Source organism: Dermacentor andersoni, chromosome 4 (genome assembly GCF_023375885.2).
Source record: "Dermacentor andersoni chromosome 4, qqDerAnde1_hic_scaffold, whole genome shotgun sequence".
NCBI lineage: Eukaryota > Metazoa > Arthropoda > Arachnida > Ixodida > Ixodidae > Dermacentor > Dermacentor andersoni.
Window position 1 is genome coordinate 185,886,955 of NC_092817.1, and position 20,695 is coordinate 185,907,649.

At 48.5% G+C, this 20,695-nt stretch overlaps 1 protein-coding gene across 1 annotated transcript in view; it reads left to right on the plus strand.

Moving 5' to 3' along the window:
• Positions 1-20,695, plus strand: part of LOC126530603 (uncharacterized) — an 87,285-nt gene that overhangs the window by 54,174 nt on the left and 12,416 nt on the right. The window contains exon 7 of the mRNA XM_050177864.3: positions 11,430-11,574. Within this exon, the coding sequence (XP_050033821.3) occupies positions 11,430-11,574 (145 nt within the window). The remainder of the gene's footprint in view (positions 1-11,429; positions 11,575-20,695) is intronic.

Here is a 20,695-nt window from a genome sequence, read left to right on the forward strand (position 1 = left end):
CAATTGCAATGGTGGGTCGAGAATGCCGGCGTTCTGTGCAGCCTACGGTTGCACGAAAAGCAGCGGCCGCGACCGATGTTGTCTTCAATTACTTCCCACAATACAAGAAGCTTGCAGCTAAGTGGGAGGCTGCTGTGAAGCGAAACAACTTCAAGCGCTCAAGAACATCACTGTTGTGCTCTAATCACTTCCGTGCTGACGATTACTACCAGAGTTTATTAATAATGCGTGATTTGGGTTCTCCTTCGTGTTAGCACGCTGAACGGAAGGTGCATGTTTATCTCCCACCCTTTACGCAGGTTTCGTCGCCAAGCGCCGCGAATTTTCTATTCGCACGTGTGTTGTGGAACAGCCTGCATGCAGCTACCATAACGCAGTTCAAGTGTAAAGTTTGCATGTGTCGGAAAGCCGGCTCACGCCAGCACGCTGCGCTCCCCCTTCTCTCGCGCACATAGAGAAACCGGCCATCTAACGTAGCCAACGGAATTCGCCGGTTACGAGTAGCGTGCGGATGGCGCGCTGATGAAGGTTCTACACTACACGCGCTACAAGAGCCGGTAAACTTTTCCCACGTTTCAACCGTCTGTGTAAATAGCCGACAGCTTTGGGGCAGCGCACAAATGCCAAAGGTCGCATCACCGCTTACATTCTGCAAGGACGCACGCAAGAACATAACACTACAGTTGTTTGCCCTGAAGCGAACTCACTGGATCGCTGAGTGCCAGCTTAGCAAAAACAAAAAAAAAAAATACTCGCCAAATAACATTTCCAACACGAGGAGATGCTAACACTTCGCCTTCGTTCGCGTCGAAAGCATTGCTTGCACCAGCATTTTTTGCTTCTTGGAGAGGCCGGCTCTTCACAATCGGCTCGTACATGTAGGGAGTAAAGTATAAACCCCGCACAAGCGATCTTGCACGCGACAGCGACAAGCGAAGCGATGGAGATGGATGTCGCGTTCACTCGTCGCCTACAAGCCGAACTCCACGCGAGCAAGGGCTTTGAGCAACGACTTCCCAGTATGAGGGCAGCAATAAACGCGCCCAAATTAGCGTGATGCGTGCTTTATTAATTTAACCTGATGTATTTTATTGTAAAATGAGCATAAAATATATCTGAAGGGCTTGCACTGGGTTCTTATTCTTAATTGCACGAGTAAAATTCAATAGTTTGCTAGTTCCCTGATTTGGCCTGTGTAAGGAACGTAGGTAACGTAACGTGGGCCAATAAGCAGGAGAACCTGGACAGTGACCACTTCATAGTAGCGGTAACATTAACGGTGGAAGCCCGACCGGCGAGGGTATTTCGAGTCACGGACTGGGAGGAGTTCAGGAAACTTAGGAAGGAGCGAACGAGCACATTTTCCTCGCTTGACGAGGCTATCGAATCGCTAACGGAGGACGTCGAGAGGGCTACTAAGGTAGTACAAACAGAAGCGGAGGTCCTAAGAATGGATCCGCACCTAGCGCATCTGTTGGAGGCGAAATCGTCAATTCTGATGAGGTGGAAAACACAAAGGTTAATTAGTAGGCTGAGGAAAAAGGTTGCGGAGCTTAATAGAGAGATTGAGAGATATTGTGCGGAGCTCAATAGGCTACAATGGGACGAGGTCTGCGCGGCAGTAGACGGGTCCATGCGCTCAGGAGGGAAGTGGAACCTCCTCAACCACCTCCTGGGTGACGCGCAGACAAAGCATAATCAAAGGCAAACACTTAGTAAAGTCATACACCGGCACAAACAGGAGGGAGGTACTGAAGAGTCACTTTTGAATGCGATCGCGGATAGACACCTTCCTTTAGGGCCGACGCAGGAAGATGATTATCCGCAGATCGAGTGCGCGAGGGTAGAGGAACTGGACGCGCCTTTCACAGAATCAGAGATCAGGGCGGTCATCTACAATTTAAACAGCAGATCGGCTCTGGGTCCGGATAAAGTTTCTAACAGGCTATTACGAAACCTGGACCATAAAGCAGTGGAACTACTCACTAAGGAGGTCAACAGGGTATGGGAGACAGGACAGGTGCCTGACGGATGGAGGTCGGCTATAGTGACACTCATCCCTAAACCAGGAAAACCCCTTCATTTGGACAACATGAGGCCAATATCACTAACCTCGTGCATAGGCAAGGTAGCGGAGCACGCGATCTTGAACAGGGTTTCCGGGTACATAGAGCGCAGAAACCTCTTCCCACATAATATGGTTGGTTTTCGGCCCGGCCTATCGACGCAGGAGGTTATGCTAATGCTAAGGAAGCAAATCTTTGATAGCGACACCCGAGACGTGAGAGGGATTCTCGCCCTGGATCTCACTAAGGCGTTCGACACAGTGTTTCATAGATACATTCTGCAAGCCACGGCCGGGATAGGCCTGGGAGTCAAATTCCAGGCCTTTGTCAGGTCGTTTCTCATGAATAGAACTGCTACTATTCAGGTGGGGCAGATTCGGTCGAGCGTGTACGGATTGGGAGCTCGGGGTACCCCTCAGGGATCAGTCATCTCGCCACTGCTCTTCAGTATAGTCATGAAGGGTCTATCAGATAGGCTGGGCGGCCTCCAGGGCATAAGTCACGCACTTTACGCAGATGACATCACGATCTGGTGCCCAAGGGGCTCCCTAGCTGAAATGGAGCAAGCCCTACAATCGGCCTTGGACGAGACGGAGGCTTACCTCGCGGACACGGGTCTCAAGCTGTCTACAAGTAAATCGGAGCTGTTGCTTTACAGACCCGCAAGGCAAGGGGTTCGGGGTCTGACACCCCTCAACCAGCTACCCGTGGCATTATACGCGAATAATGGGCAGAAAATTCCTAGAGTCGACTCAGTTAAGATCCTAGGCCTGCTTATAGACGCGAGGGGCTGTAATGTCAGAACAATTACCCACGTTACAGCCAAAACGGAGAATATGTTGCGGCTAATTGCTAGGGTGTCCAACCGAAAGAAGGGGTTAGGGGAAGACAACCTCCTTCGGATGTACAACGCGTTCCTCATGAGCCATATTAACTATGTGGCGTCAGCTCTAGTGTGGACAAAAACGGAAAAGACCAAATTAAATACACTCATGCGCAAGAGCATCAAGAAAGTGCTAGGCTTGCCTATTGCCACGAGCTCCGACAGGCTATAGATCAACTCGGTATGCACAATAGCATAGACGAGATCATAGAGGCACCGGTGATCATAGGCCCAGGTGATTAGGCTATCGTCGACCCAAGCTGGCAGGCGAATTCTCGACGAGGTTGGCATGGCTCCTAGGATATTGGAGGACCGGCGTATAACATTGACACGAGAAACGAGAGCGACCTACCTAATGAGGCCCTTCCCGCGGAACGTAGATCCGCAGCATAATGAGGGAAGACGTAAAGCCCGTGCACGAGCCATATTGAAGAAAGTTAGAGATGACAGAGACTCCGCGGTCTTTGTCGATGTGGCGCAGTACGGGAGCAGGAGAGTGTTCGCGTTATCGCTTGTAGACGGGCGGGGAGTGCTTCGGTCCTCGGCCTCGGTCAGAGCGGCCACCGCGAGTATAGCAGAGCAAATTGCGGTTGCGCTGGCCTTGTGTGACCCAGAGCGTTCCTGCATTTACACCGACTAGAGAGACGCAATCAGAGCTTTCGAGTCGGGTAACCTCTCACGAGAAGCGGCCTCTATTTTAGAAAAAAAGGGCTTGCCCCGGTTTTCATTATATCACGTGGTTCCCCGCACATATGGGGACGAACGTTCTCGAGGGATTCCCAAACCTCAACGAGCTTGCCCACGACCGTGCGCGAGAACTCACGCGCCGCGACGGTCTGGAGGCTCCGGAGGGGCAGGAAGGGACTCAGCAGAACGATCCACTCCTCACATTTAATGAAATTACTAAACATTACCAACTTGGTCGGAGAATTTATCCTCTGCCTCACCCGAAGCTCAGTAGAGGTCAGTCAGCTACACTTAGAATGCTGCAGACGGGGTCTTTCCCGTCGCGGGGATTCCTCAGTAGGATGTACTGGGATGTGGACCCTAGTTGTTCCGACTGCACTGAAACCTTTTGCTCAATGGCTCACATGCTCTGGCGATGTCCCGCGTTGCCTAACGACTTCCTCTCCAGCGAGGCCGAATGGGAGGAGGCCATCAGAAGCACGGTACTCCGAAACCAAGCCTAGGCTATCCAGAGGGCCCAGGAAAGAGCGGAGCGTCACGGCGTTCTGTCCTTTACGTGGGCGCGGCCAGCGGCTACAATGGCCTCCCGTTAGGAGGTCCTGACAGTAGCTCCTCAAGATTAAATAAAGTTCGTTGTCTGTCTGTCTGTCTGCTAGTTCCGTGCGACAATCTGTAGTACTTGAGTTATGTACATCCAGTTCCGGCTTCGCGCTATTGGCTAGTCGCTCATAGTACTTCCGGGCGACGAGCGACGAGTTCTATGCTTCTAAAAACGAGCGATCGAGCGACAACACCGAGCGATCTGCTCACGCGACGGCCCATTTTGTCGCTCGAAGCCGTCGCCGTCGCGCGCAAGATGACTCTCATGTAGTTTGGACTTCACGCCGAATTCCTCAGAGAAACGCAAGCTCTCGAAATTTTTCATTGCCGTCTCAGCAAAACAGCACCAAACTACCTTGCACCCTGCTTCATGTGTAGCGATAGTGGTCGGTCCGGACGAACACCATGGTTGACGTCACGAGGCGCCCGATCAATCACAGGCGGAAACGAGGTGCGCGAGCTGTCCGGGTCTGCATTTTTCGTCGAAATAAAATCTGTTTGCCCTTTCTTTCGCTCAATTTCTATGCGATATTCGAATTCGCAGGACTGAAAACCATGAGGTCCAGCTCTTCACTCATTTTTTTCCGGAAAGCCTTTCAGCTTCCCTTTAAGGGTGCCGTGTCACAGAAAATCCAGCGTCGTCATCCCGTGTCCAGCGTCTACCGTCGCTTCGGCAAATATTGCGAACCGTGCAAAACCAACCACCCATACCTAAGCACGCAGACCCTCCGCCTAGAGCAAGGAAGTTAGCAAACTATTTGATTCACTCAAAGTAAAATACGTCAGAATAATCATAGAGTACGACTTACATACAACCTACAGACATGATAGCGTCAGATTATCATTAGAATATAGGAGAAAACATTATTCTGCTACTCGGAAATTCAAACACAAACGCCTTTTCGAGCGCTTCGACCATTCGTAAACCTACCACGGCGTCCGAGATTTGTTATCAAGATTAACGTGCAGATCACCGAGGAAGGTAGCTAGTTGTTTTCACATGAAAGCCCTTTACGAAAACCCTGTTGAGAAGCATGAAAGAAGTTTACCGAGTATGAAAAGTTTATGATATGCGAGTATATTACATGTTTCACGATTTTGCAAGGAACACTAGTTAATGAAATGGGGCAGTAGTGACCTGCTTGGAATACTGGAACGAAGTCTGGAGTGGTAGTTTCTCTTGTAAACGCGGAAAAGAATGCTGTATTGAAAATATCAGCACACTCGGCGTCCGTGGCGCTGTCGCCTGCTCCATTCGTCACGCTGATAGTACGAGCTTCTTGAGGATTTAAAATACGCCAGAACTGCCAAGGATTTCGAGTAAGTAGCTGGGGTAGGTCTACGTTATAAAAATATTTTTCAGCACTGCGAACGGCGCTCAGGTAGGCGCTCTCTGCCACGTGCCTGACCATGCCTCGGTGCTTCCAAGACGCGTGGTTAGCCGGAAGTGATGTTTCTTTTCGTTTTCGAGCGTCTTTAGTGCTTTGGTGAACCATGGCTTATTTTGATTGGTGTACACAGTTAATCTCGGTATATGTTTGTTTACGAGTTCATTAATTTTGTTTTGAAATAGTGTACAGTTTTCTTGAGGTGACTACATATGGAATAATACCTCAAAGGTCGAAAAGAAGTCGGATAACTCATTATTAATAGCTGCGTAGTTCCTTTTATTATATAGACATATAGTTTTGTGGGATTTTTGTTGTCGCATGGGTTGAAAGGCGAAAGTGGCATGGAAAACTTTCTGATCGCTTACCTCACTGAGGTAAGTTATGGATGATAGACTGTCAGGATGGCTGGTTAGTATAAGGTAGAGTACACTATAGGTGTCTCTTGTAACTCGCGTAGGCTCTAGTACAAGTTGAGTTAGGCCGAAATTAAGGCACACAACAAATCATTTAGCAGCATCATTCTGCACTATTGTTAGCCCAGTTGATCTGCGGAAAACTAACGTCATCAAAAAGTAGGATATCTGCGTTAGAGTGTTATTTCGCTCCAGATGTTATGAAGCTTATGCGAAAAATCAGAAGTCTTATGGGGCGGTTTGTAGCAAACGCCCAAGAGAACAGTCTGCGGTAAAGCACGGCAGATTAGCAATGTTATTTCCAAATCAGTCTCAATGGTTGCAAGCGAGCACGATAAATTATGATAATTATCACACCATCAGCTCGTGAGATTTTGCGGTCTTTCCGGTAAAGGCAGAAATTCGGCAGATCAGCAAGAACCTCGGTATCTATAATATCGGCAGTCAGCCACGTTTCAGTTGTTATCAGCAAATTACTGTTAGACAACAACATGATGTTAGACAGAATTTCACGTTTAGGAAAGAAGCTGCGTGCGTTGGCAAATATTACGGAAAAGCAATGGTTAGCTCCTGTCGATACCGTAGGGCAAGCGGGTTTCCCGCGTCGAGTTGGCTGCTATTGCAATTCTTTCAAACTCTGTGTGCGTTCTTCAAAAACGTAGCGCTTATTACCCATGAACAGAGTTTTAAAGCGCAGGGAATAAGGTGCCGATTTGCTTTTTGCGAATGCAACGAGGTGTCTGCGGGCAAATTGAACAAGACGTGGAAAATCCTCGCCAGCGCTGAAGTTCGCTCTTTAAACTTACGACCGTTAGAAAGAACAAAATCTTTTGTTTTGTGAAAGATGAATTTCACTATTATGGGGAGATTAAGATTAGCTGCACGATTGCCTAAGCGTTGCGCGCGCTCGATTTTTTTCGGGTCAAACGTGATGCTCATATGTTTGCGACAGTGGTCAATGATTACATCCTCCAAACGCGCGAACGACTCTGACCTTGAATACTCAGCAATACCATGAAAAAATTAGATTTTTGCGCCGAGAATGATTCTAGGCATCATTAGGACACTCTTCCAGCCTCTGTATTGCATGTGCTGCGTGGGCAGCATCACTCTTCACGCTTTCTACATCAGAACGCAAGGGGGCTAGGTTGCGGTAGGGGGTCTCCAGCTTAGTCATACGCGCGTTCGGATCGGATATTGCTTCGTTAGTTGCTAGTAACTGAGTCTTGAGACCTTCAATCTTGGGGATCAGTTGCGATTGACCTGCGGATAGGCTTTAAGTTCCTTTAGTGCGGCTCGACTATCAGGTACAGAGTTAGTCACCCGCTAGCAACAATTAAGGACGAATAATATCACAACACTGAACAAAAATGGAAAGGTGGCAATGTGGGCCCGCCTGCTGCAGTAGAAACTAATTACTTTAACGCTTTGTAAAAAGACTGTATGATTTACTAACATACATGACGAACATCAGCTGATCAGCGTGGCGTGTTGACGCGCAGTAATCGGGCCCACAGAACGCCTCCGTCCACGCCTGCCCTTTTATAGCTGATGAGTGAATTGATGTCGGTGGCGATAGGTATTCCGGTCGCAAGTCGAGTGATGCTGTCGGGTGCAGTGACACTGCCAGACACAATAATGGTGTCAACGGTCTAGAAGCGATGCTTGACATCCATCGGGTGGTAGAAGCCAGTTCTATCGCCGTCGACGTGCCATGCAGGATGCGGTTGGGGAACACCTGGAGAAACGGCAGCCAGGGCAGGGAACAGAAGGCGGAAGATCATGTGAAGTGATACCTGCATGATCAACATTAATTAGCATGCTCTCTTGACGCACAGCAGCCGGGCCCACAAAACGCCTCCGTCCGCGCCTACTCTTTTATAGCTGGTGAGTGAATTGATCTCGGTGGTGATAGGTATTCAGGTCGCAAGTCGAGCGATCCTGCTAGGTACAGTGACGCTGCCAGAAACAAGAACGGTGTCAACGGTCTGGCAGAGATGCTGGCATCCATCAGGTGGTAAAAGCCAGTTCTGTCGTAGTCGACATGCCATTCAGTATGCGGTTTGGGGACATCTGGAGAAACCTTAGCCAGGGCCGGGAAAAGAAGGTGGACGATCATGTGAAGTGACACCTGCATGCCGAACATTAGCGGATTGGCGTGTTGTGTTGACGGACAGCGGCCGGGCTTTGAGTTCATTTACGGTGACAATAGCATTCTTCAACATTTGAGACCAGCATCTGATTTGTTTTGTTTTTTAGTTTCGTTTTGGTTCCCTGCGCATTGTTTATATAATTTCGTTCGTCCACTAGTGAGAACTGAAGAACAATCCAGCGGTTACAGTGTGGTCATTTAAGGCAGAAGGGTGCGGTCGTCTGATCACCTATATAATTTAAAAGAGCACACAAAAATGTTAGTGATAAAAGTTTGTAAAGTGTTTGCAATTTTCTTATACTACAGAAAAGATCATGCTGATTAGATAAGTTGTTATCCTTTCTTTTTTATGATGTACGTGAATTCATTTCTGTATGATATAGCAATGCACTCTGTGGAATTTGTACTACGTACATGGACAGACTCCGTCACTCTCAGAGTCCCCCAGCTATGGTAGACTCTATAAAATTTGTTAAAATATTTAGTTTTATCCGACCATTTATTCGCAGTTGTTAGGCCGAAGGCTCGTGCTAGTAATTTTATTCGTTCGTGGTGCTTTTACATTTTACTGTTTACTACCTCCGGGATCGGTCAACGCAAGAGTCGGCATTCCTGTCAGAAAGCTCTCCTTCGTGCATAGCATTCGCCGGCAGCGTTTGCCGGTAAACATATTATGGTTACATTAGCTGTAGTTGCCGGGAAATTTGGGAAGCAGTCAGAGATATCTGAATGCTATCACGTTCCACTCTTAAAGTCGAAGTTTGAGCGTCCTGCAAATCTTTTAAAGGAGTTTTAAGGCTCGATGAATGGTTTGAAGGTCCCACCTGATTCCTTCAGATAGACTATGCAGTTACATGATCTACAGCAAATGATGTTATGAGGGAGATGACGCAAAGCCACCTATGTAATTTTACAGGTTTCCTTTCCGCTTTACATTTGCCTTACTACAATACAGGGCACTTGACGCTTTTAAATAATGTCAGCTACTTCATGAGCAAACAACGTTGCTATGGCGCTGTGACGTTACTTTTGGCATTGACGCTGTCAATGCTTTACAAGTTAGCTCATCGCTTTGCTTCGACAATTTTAATCGCGGCTTACCCTTTATGTTGGTGTGTGCCATGTTTGAAGCTTACCCCATTCATTGTTATGAACGCCTGCTTCGTGCCGCCGACCCTATTTTCCCTAACATGACTACGAAAACGCAGACGGCCTGCCATCTTGTCAAGTACAATTTCTATGCAATGCACCTAATGTTATGGTCCTCCAGTACATTATCGTTTATACTGACCTTCGAAATACTGGCACACATGCCACAGATCTCAGACTCTGTCTGAAGCTCAAAACCTAGCACCAATTTCCCAGCACTGTTGTGCGATAGCTCACTGGTTAGCGCGATAGACTCCCAAGTGGGCATTGCTTCACAGGATGGGGCGCTGGAAAAGCTTTACTTTCTTTTTCCCCCTGAAAGTGGCGAAGAATGGGAAGACGAGCTGACCTGACGAAAAAAAAATACCGTCGTAACATGTCGCCGATGAAGACAATGGTCGTCGTGAGCGTGACAAACTGGACGGAAAGGACGAACGAGCAGGACATCGGGACGGGTTTCCAGTTTCGAGCACTTAAGTGCTGTCGGAGTAAAATCACCACCATGGAACGAACACGACATGACGGCGACACTGTCAAGACGAAGGAATAATAACAATGCCGTGACGACAATACAATAAAGGGGACGGACCGATGATGATGACGGTAGAACGACAACGGATCGAAGGTAACAGCTTCAAATCAACGATATGACAACACAGTGACAGCGACTGAGTAAAGACGGGGGCAATGATGAAGATGTCGTAACAAAGAAATTATTGCAATGGCACGAAGATCATTAAACGACTATGACGGCATCGTTGGTGCTAGAGATCCGTCAGCACTTTTGTACATCACCTGCCGCCGTGGGCCCCTATTTTCAATATATCTGGTGTCTGTGTTCCTTACTGGTCAATTGTGCGCGAATGTAGCCAGCAGCCAGACAGACTGACAATGGTACGACCAAGACAGTTTGATTACCCCTATGCTCTCAGCATGCTGCACGAATTCTGCAATACACAAGCAGCCGCGGAAAAGCTGAAGGAAGGTTTAAATCAAGCTTCGCTTTATTATGAGGGCTGAAGCCGAAAGTATTGCACTCTAAAGCTGTGCGCTGTTCGAGTGATGTGAAACTCGCCATATACCTCTGGCCATGCGTCACTGGGTGGGTAGCTCTGGGTACGTGCCTGACACTCGTCAACGAACTTCTCTGACGCCATCTTGGGCCACTCTGTATGTACCACTCTGCATGGGCGCAGTTCACGGCGGTGCCTCCAGACGACGCAGCGTGTCCAGTGGGACGCGCGAAAGAGGAGGACCACTACAGTGCACTCCTCACACACGGCACCTCGTCATTAAGTTCTTGCACAAAACAAAATTGGAAGCCTTTATTTGCTATCGTCTATTCAATATGCCTTGCGGCAAGTTTTTACGGAAAAAAGCACGTTGTGGCTAATTGGATACTTGGATAAACATTTTAGGTGAGCTTTATCCGATACCTGCCATGGTTGCTTAGTGGCTATGGTGTTGGGCTGCTAAGCACGCGGTCGCGGGATCGAATCCCGGCCACGGCAGCCGCCTTTCGATGCCGGCGAAATGCGAAAACAGCCGTGTACTTAAATTTAGGTGCACGTTAAAGAACCCCAGGTGGTCCTAATTTCCGGAGTGAGGTACTGCTTATGTGGTACTGGTGTGTGGAGTGGTAGTGATTACGAGGCACTGCGATGTGCCTCATAATCAAAAAGTGGTTTCGGCAAGCAAAAAAACCCCATAACTTAACTTAATTTCTTTAGTTCTATACGAATTATTATGCGTGACTCCTTGCATATTCCAGCGAAATCGGCGTTTCTCGCGTGTGTTCCATATTGTTAAACGCTACTCATGTCGCGCATGCAATCAGAATAAAGAATGTTATTTCGCTATTAAATAATTCACAATGTTCGACAAAGATCTCGTACAGGACGGTGCACCTTGCGCAGAACGATAAATTGGCAAGAACAGTAGGCTGGTGAAAAGCGGTCACTGGAAAAATATAAACAATGTGCGCGTGTTAGCTTTAGGACACGGGCTGACGATAGGACTCAAAGTTAATGATCATAAACTCAAGATAAAAATATATGGCATGCATATTGTTTGCTTTTTCTGAAACAGATTGTCGACTTATCGACACAAAAGAAGTTGGGGCCCAACCAGACGGGTGAAGTGCGCTTTCGGATTCCATCTATGACCAAAGGTTACTACAAGAGGCCAAAAGAAACAGCTGAGCTCTTCGACGAGGATGGCTGGTGCAGGTCAGGTACGCTGGAAATATCATCCTATGCATGCATTAACAGTTTTGTGCACAGTCCTGTATATATGGGCAAGAAATTTTGCAGAAAGCCCAGGTTTGTTTAAGAACTACAAGTTCAACTATGAGACTCCGAATTTTTGGATGACTTTGGACTTTTTAAAATTAAGTTGAAGGCCGGCGGTGGCAAGGCAAGAACTTCGGGTAGACGAGAGAGGTGAGTAATGAAATGAGGGGACAAAACTACCACGTCGCCTATATAACACAAACAGGTCTTCCATTTGAGACCTTGCAGAATATTGTCCACCATCCTTTAGAATGTCACGGGCGCATTGCATAGGCCGAATGGCATTACCGCAAACTCATACAGGCCATCCGGTGTAATGAAAGCTGGTCTTCGAGCGATCGGACTCATTCATCGGGACTTGCCAATAGCCCGATCGCAAGGCTATATATATATATATATATATATATATATATATATATATATATATATTTATTTTATTTATTTTATTTATTTATTTACAAATACTGCAGCCCAGAAGGGCTATTGCAGGAGTGGGTGAATACAAATGCGAGAAAGAAAATCACTATACAAAGAAGCATGCGTGAGTAACATGACTAAGGGGAGCATTCAATGGCATCCCCAAATTCTCTATGTGGTAAAGAACGGATGGAACCAGGCAGGTCATTCCAGAGTTCAATTGTCCGAGGAAAAAAACTGTATTTAAAAGTGTTGGTGCGAGCAAAAAAGACGGATAAGTTTAAGTCATTGCTGCTTCTCGTGATTAGGGGCTTTGCACGGGTCAGATATGTGTTAGGGGAAGCATAATGTGGAGAGTAAAATAGAGAGTGTAGAAGTTTCAGAGAATTAATGTGACGACGGTGGGAAAGAGGGGTTAAACCAAGCATATTCAGATGAGATGACGGTGAAAACATTCTATCATAACGGCGGTATATGAAACGAACCGCCTTTTTCTGAACAGATTCAATTTTGTGGATGTCCGAAATTTTGTAAGGGTTCCATATGGTAGACGCATATTCAAGAATAGGTCTTACAAGTGTTTTGTATGTAATAAGTTTAGTTTCTTTGGGGGCAGCACGTAGAGTTCGGGTTAGATAACCAAGTTTTTTTAGTCCTTTGTTGCAAGTTGTTAGAATATGTTCTGACCAGGATAATCTTGGAGTGAAAAGGAGGCCTAAATACTTATATTCGTATGCGCGCTGCAGAAAAGTGGATTTATAGGAATAATTGAAATATGAGCAATTAGCATGCTTGTGAAAGGACATGGCGACTGTTTTCTTGAAGTTAATGTTCATTTGCCAGAGTTCGCACCATTCACAAAAACTTATAAAAGATTGATTCAGAGTGTTATGATCGTTAGGTGAAGAAATGACATTGTAGAGAACGCAGTCGTCAGCGTAAAGCCGAATTTTTACTGAAACAGAGCTTGGAATGTCGTTAATATAAAGCAAAAAAAGCAATGGCCCTAAAATAGAACCCTGGGGCACACCGGAAGATACTGATGCGTCAGGAGAGTTGAATGAATTAAAAGAAACATACTGTGAACGATCATAAAGAAAACTACGGATCCAGTCAATGAGAAGCGGGTTATTAAGGATAGAGTTTAGTTTATGTAATAGTTTAGGATGTGGTACAGTATCAAATGCTTTCGAGAAATCAATGAAGAGTGCATCTAATTGATGACCTAAATCAAGAGCAAAAGCGATGTCATGTGTAAATTCAGTTAATTGAGTCACTGTGCTAGAATTGTTGTGCTAAAATTGTTGCAGGAAGAAAGCAGGCCCACGAGTGTGAATAATGTGTATTTACAACTGGTGTATATGGCGTTCAAGCGACTGCCAGACTTCTTCTTCCTCTAGTCTAATTCAACTTCTTCCTTCCCTTCACCGTAACATCACCCTCCCGGCAGAATAGCTCAGTCCCGGTGCAAGTTATAGAGCCTCACTTAATGGGGGGACATAGGGCTTGAGCCTGGCGACGTGAACAACATCGCTGGTGACGTTGGGAGGCACTGAAGGCTGACCGACTGGGGCGATCTAGTATGTCACGTCGGACAGTTGGCGCAAGATCTGGTACGGACCAGAATAACGGGAAAGTTGTTTTTCCGACAAGCCGACGCGACGTGAAGGCGTCCAGAGAAGGACAAGGGAACCAGGTGAAAAATTGTAGTCTCGGTGCCGAAGGTCGTAGCGTCGCTTTTGAGAAGCTTGCGAGGCTGTGAGGCGATGACGGGCGACATCTCGGGCCTGGGTAGCTAAGTCAATAGCATCGCGAGCGTAACCAGTGCTGGGTGATTGTACTGCGGAAGGTAGTAACGTGTCAAAGGGCAAGGTGGAGTCGCGGCCATACAAAAGAAAAAATGGTGAAAATCCGGCAGTGTCGTGACGGGACGAGTTGTATGCGAAAGTGATGTATAATAAAGCGACTTCCCAGTCGCGGTGATCGTCGGAAACGTACATGGCCAGCATTTCAGTTAGCATGCGGTTGAGTCGCTCGGCGAGGCCCTTCGTTTGAGGGTGGTACGCGGCAGCAATCTGGTGTTCTGTAGAACAGGAGCGGAGCAGATCATCGACGACCTTCGATAGAAAGTAGCGGCCGCGATCCGTCAGCAACTGGCGAGGGGCGCCGTGGTGCAGGATGACGTCTTATAGTAAGAAGTCGGCGACATCTGTAGCGCAGCTGGTTGTATAGCGCTCGTGCGATGGCATATCTCGTGGCATAATCGGTTGCTACAGCAATCCATTTGTTTCCTTTGATAGAAATTGGAAAGGGACCAAAGAGGTCTAGGCCGACACGGAAGAAGGGCTCTGTAGGGATATCAATTGGTTGAAGCAAACCAGCGGGATGCATAGGAGGCGTCCTCCGGCGCTGACGCAGGTCGCAAGAAGCGACATAACGGCGCACAGAGCGATAAATGCCGCGCCAGAAGAAGCGGCGCCGCAGGCGGTCGTATGTACGAGTGATGCCCAGATGTTCAGCAGTAGGAGCGTCGTGAAATTGCTGGAGCACGGCGAGTCGAAGGTGCTTGGGAATGACTAGGAGGAGCTCCGGACCGTCAGGACGAACGCTACGACAGTATAAAGTTCCATCGCGCAAGGTGAACATCCGGAGGGACGGATCATTGGGCGAAGAGCTTAGGCGTTCCATAAGTGTTCGAAGAACAGGATCATTGCGCTGCTCGTCGCTAATATGGAGGAAGCTGGAGAGGTACAGAACATTGATGTCCGAGTCTGCATCGGTATCGTCCGGTTGATCCACGGGATTGCGGGACAGGCAGTCAGCGTCTTTATGCAGGCGCCCTGACTTATACATAATAAAAAATGTATATTCTTGTAGAAGCAATGCCCAACATGCAAGTCGTCCAGTTGGGTCCTTTAGAGAGGAGAGCCAGCAGAGGGCGTGATGATCGGTTACGACGCAGAAGCTCCGACCGAAAAGGTACGGCCGAAATTTCGCGACGGCCCAGACGAGCGCGAGACATTCTCTCTCAGTAATGCAGTAATTTCGCTCGGGCGTGGAAAGAAGGCGGCTAGCGTAAGCGATGACACGGTCTTGGCCCTGTTGACGCTGAGCGAGGACAGCGCCGATGCCATGACCACTCGCTCAGCGTCAACAGGGCCAAGACCATGTCATCGCTTACGCTAGCCGCCTTCTTTCCACGCCCGAGCGAAATTACTGCATTACTGAGAGAGAATGTCTCGCGCTCGTCTGGGCCGTCGCGAAATTTCGGCTGCACCTTTTCCGTCGGAGCTTCTGAGTCGTAACCGATCACCACGCCCTCTGCTGGCTCTCCTCTCTAAAGGACCCAACTGGACGACTTGCACGTTGGGCATTGCGTCTACAAGAATATACATTTTATATTATGTATAAGTCAGGGCACCTGCATAAAGACGCTGAGTGCCTGTCCCGCAATCCCGTGGATCAACAGGATGATACCGATGCAGACTCGGACATCAGTGTTCTGTCCCTCTCCGGCTTCCTCCATATCAGCGACGAGCAGCGCAATGATCCTGTTCTTAGAACACTTATGGAACGCCTAAGCTCCTCGCCCAACTGACGAACTGACCCCTCGCGTCAGTTCGTACTTCAGTGACCGCAGAAGGGTCAAAGTGTGACGGAATTGGGGAAGTTGTAAGCCGCTCAATCAGTGTACAGAAGGCATTCTCCTGCAGTGGTCCCCAATAGAAAGAGGCGTCTTTCTTAAGAAGGTCAGTGAGAGGGTGAGCGATGTCGGCAACATTTTTCACAAATCGCCGGAAATAAGAGCATAAGCCCAAAAACTACGGACATCGTTTGTTGAACAAGATACAGGAAAATTTCGCACGGCGTGAACTTTCTGTGGATCAGGTTGGATTCCGGCGGCGTTTACGAGATGGCCGAGCATGTTAATTTCACGGCGACCGAAATGGCACTTGGAGGAGTTTAGATGAAGGCCAGCCCTGCGAAACACGGAGAGCATGGTTGTGAGGCGCCGCAGGTGGCTCTCAAAGTTCGGCGAAAACACAATCACATCGTCGAGGTAACAGAGGCATGTAGACCGCTTCAAGGCGCGCAAGAGAAAGTCCTTCATGCGCTCGAATGTAGCTGGCGCATCGCATAATCCAAAGGGCATGACTTTATATTGGTACAGACCGTCCGGTGTGACGAAGGCGCTTTTCTCGCGGTCCATCTCATCGACGCTAATCTGCCAATAGCCGGAGCGGAGGTCAATTGGTGAAAAGTATTGGGATCCGTGAAGGCAGTCAAGAGCGTCATCAATGCGAAGCAGGGGATAAACATCCTTCTTTGTTATCCTGTTGACGTAACGGTAGTCAACGCAGAAGCGCCATGAGTTGTCTTTTTTCTTAACTAAGACAACCGGTGATGCCCACGGGCTACTAGAGGGTTCAATGACGTCCTTGTCCATCATCCTGTCCTCCTCTTTCTGTATGATGACCCTTTCTGTTGCGGAGACACGATATGGCCGCCTATGAATGGAGCTGGCGTCACCGGTGTTGATGCGATGCGTGACAACAGACGTCTGGCCAAATGGACGGTCGTCCATTTGGCCAGACATGTCCCGATAAGGTGACAGGAGGTGACGAAGAGCTGTTGTTTGCTCGGAAGGAAGGTCAGGGGTGATCATCTTAGAAACATCGTCCGCAGGCGTTGAGTACGGAGGAGTGGGTGACAGAGGTCCGTTGGTACTGAGGAAGGATTCAGAAGTCAAAGAAGAAATCTCAAATTCTTCCAAGGGAGTGATATGCGCTATGGCGATACCGTGTGGCAGCACATGCGACGCAAATCCAAAATTGAGGATGGGCATGCGAGCACAGTTTTCGCGGATCCGGATTAAGATGCTCGGTAGGGCAACATTGCGCGACAAAACCAAGTGAGTAAGTGGCGACACGACGTACTCGCCATCAGGTACGGGAGTACAGGGCGTCAGGAAGACATCTGTAGCCACCTGCGGAGACAGCCTTGTAAACTCAGTAGAATATAAGCGGTGTGAAGCACAAGTTGTTGCATCGGCCGGAAGCGGCAGATCCAACTCTACAACACCTGCGGAGCAGTCAATTTGGGTAGAGTATCTGGAAAGGAAGTCGAGGCCGAGAATTAGGTCGTGCGGACAGTGTTCAAGGACGATAAATAGAACAGCGGTATAATGGCCCCCAATGGTCACACGTGTTGTGCACATTCCAAGGACAGGTGAAGAACTCTCATCGCCACTCGCACAGTTCACGGTACGGCGGGCGTCAGAACCTTTTTGAGCCTTCGGCGGAGAGCAGCGCTCATAACTGAAAGCTGCGCTCCTCTGTCAACGAGAAATGTAACAGGAACACCATCAACTTCAATGTCCAGTAGGTTTTCACGTGTAGGCAGAGTCAACAGAGGATTTGTGGGCCGGGTCAGAGATGCAGCTTTACCTCCGGGAGCTGCACCGCCTAGTTTACCGAAGTTAAGCCACCGGTTGCAGAAGGGGACGAAGAGCGGTGAGTGAGAGGCAAAGGGGACCTACGACCTTGCGGTGACGGGGCCCGGCTGGATTTTGATGGAGCTCTGTCGGCGTTGATGTTCCTAGTCGGCGTACAGGGTCAGAAAGTACGATTGTCTGGCACTTGGCGGTTATGGCTCGGAGATGACCACCAAGAAAGCGGCGACCAGTGGTAGCGGCAATGACGGGCGATGTGCTCATAACCGGAACAATGGGTTTATCATCCGCTGTGCGCCAGTCAGCTGGGTTCCGACGGAGTGGCGGAAAGCTTTGCGTCTGGGAGCGAGCGGCCGGAGAAATCTGGTAGGTGTTTGCATGGCGGACCGAGCAGAGAGATGGAATGTCCAAACTTGCTATTTCCTCCCGAACGACCGCTTGTATAAGGGAGATAGTGGGCACGCTTTCCCGGCAGCCGGAACGAACTGGAGCCGGAGCCGTGGCCTCAAGCTCACGGCGAACGATGCGCGTGATATCTTCCGGTCCTGTGGGCTGAACGAACCGTGGCGGGTCTTCGCAAGATGATGTCGCGGCGATATTGGGCAATCGGTCGAACGTTTCGGCGAAGCGGTGGCCCTTCGCTTGTTCGAAGCACCGGCACCCCTTTATAATTGCATCCAGAGTGGCACAATCCTTACACATCAAGAAATTGAAGGCATCGTCTGCAATACCTGTCAGTATGTGACGAATCTTGTCTGCCTCGGTCATGTTGTTATCAGCCCTGCGACAGAGGGCCAGCACATCCTGTATGTACATGACATAGGATTCTGTGGACGTCTGAGCGCGGCACGCAAGTGCTTTTTTTGCTGTCAGCTGACGACCGACAGGTCTGCCAAACAGGTCTCGCATTTTTTCTTTGCAGACATCCCAGCTCGTTAGGTCAGCTTCCTGGGTGTCGTACCATTGCTTCGCAGTTCCTCTTAGATAAAATATCACGTTTGCTAGCATCATTGTTAGATCCCACCTGTTGTTATCGCACACTCGCTCGTACATCGTAAGTCAGTCCTCGACGTTGGCGTTGTCCGTGCCACAAAATGTCCCTGTGTCCCGCGGATGAATGAGGATGACCGTTGGCACGGGCTGCTGAGGCATTGTCGCTTGTGTCGGTTGATTTGCCACTGTGGTGGCAGGTAGATGACGTCCGCTGCGAAGTTCCGCGACTGTACCCCGCACCTTCCACCAAAATGTTGCAGGAAGAAAGCAAGCCGGCCCACGAGTATAAAATAATGTGTATTTACAGCTAGTGTATATGGCGTTCAGGAAACTGCCAGACTTCGTCTTCCTCTAGTCTAATTCAACTTCTTGCTTCCCTTCACCGTAACAATATATAAAGAGAGAGAAAGAGAAAGGAAACCTACGTTGAGAAAGGTAATTAATTTTCGACGGTTCGGCCGGGTTCCGTCTTCATCATGAAACCTTTTCGGTAAAGGCCGGTTACCGGCCGAAACGTAGAAAATTTTTTATGTTTTGCTACGTGCATTTCTTCAAATAACAAGACAACTAAATAACACCTAGTTTCCAACTGTATATATATATATATATATATATATTTCTATTAGGGTATATAGGGGCTCTACGATACCGAAGTCGATCGAAAGACCCGTAGAAAACGCTCGTTTCACTGGCGTTTCGGCTTGTGGGCCACTGCTCTCCAGAGTGAACCACGTGGCTCATTCACTCTCACGAACACTGGCCCACCCGTCGAAACTTTAGCAAAGCGGACTTTCCGTACGCGCGCCCTCGTTTTCTGTGTATGCATATAACGGCCATATATATGCATATATAGCGCTGCAGCGGTGGCGTAGTGGTAGAACACCCGCCTCGCGTGCAAGAGGTCCGTGGTTCGCATCCCGGTGCCGCGCAATTTTCCACCGGATTAAAAAAAAAAGGAAAATCCGCGTGTTGATAAAATTGCATAAACAGGCCTGGAGTGCGGCCTGATCCCGGTGACCAGAACCGGTAACGCACTCCCTCACCAGAGCAGGATTGGCCACCCTGGTGCAGTACTTGGCCACAACCTCCTATATGAACACAACAATCAAACCCCGGCCCCTCAGTCCCCAGCAGCTGCGAAGCAACTGACCCCGCCGGCGGTCAGACCTGCGACGCTGCAGAGGGTGCTAAGAATACCTGGCTCCGGACAAGCCGCCATTGGAATATGAACCTGGCAACGTTTAACGCTAGAACGCTATCTAGTGAGGCGAGTCTAGCAGTGCTATTGGAGGAATTAGAGGGCAGTAAATGGGATATAATGGGGCTCAGTGAAGTTAGGAGGCCAAAAGAAGCATATACAGTGCTAAAAAGCGGGCACGTCCTGTGCTACCGGGGCTTAGCGGAGAGACGAGAACTAGGAGTCGCATTCCTGATTAATAAGAACATAGCTGGTAACATACAGGAATTCTATAGCATTAGCGAGAAGGTGGCAGGTCTTGTTGTCAAACTTAATAAGAAGTACAAAATGAAGGTTATACAGGTTTACGCCCCTACATGCAGTCACGATGACAAGGATGTCGAAAGCTTCTATGAAGACGTGGAATCGGTGATGGGTAAAGTCAAAACAAAATACACTATACTGATGGGTGACTTTAATGACAAGGTAGGCAAGAAGCAGGCTGGAGACAAGGCAGTGGGGGAATATGGCATAGGCACTAGGAATAGCAGGGGAGAGTTATTAGTAGAGTTTGCGGAACAGAATAATATGCGGATAATGAATACCTTCTTCCGCAAGCGAGATAGCCGAAAGTGGGCGTGAAGGAGCCCGAACGGCGAGACTAGAAATGAAATAGACCTCATACTCTGCGCTAACCCTGGCATCATACAAGATGTGGATGTGCTCAGCAAGGTGCGCTGCAGTGACCATGGGATGGTAAGAACTCTAATTAGCCTAGACCTGAGGAGGGAACGGAAGCAGCTGGTACATAAGAAGTCGATCAATGAGTTAGCGGTAAGAGGAAAAATACAGAAATTCCAGATCTAGCTACAGAACAGGTATTCGGCTTTAACTCAGGAAGAGGACCTTAGTGTTGAAGCAATGAACGACAATTTTGAGGGCATCATTAAGGAGTGTGCGATAGAAGTCGGTGGTAACTCCGTTAGACAGGATACCAGTAAGCTATCGCAGGAGACGAAAGATC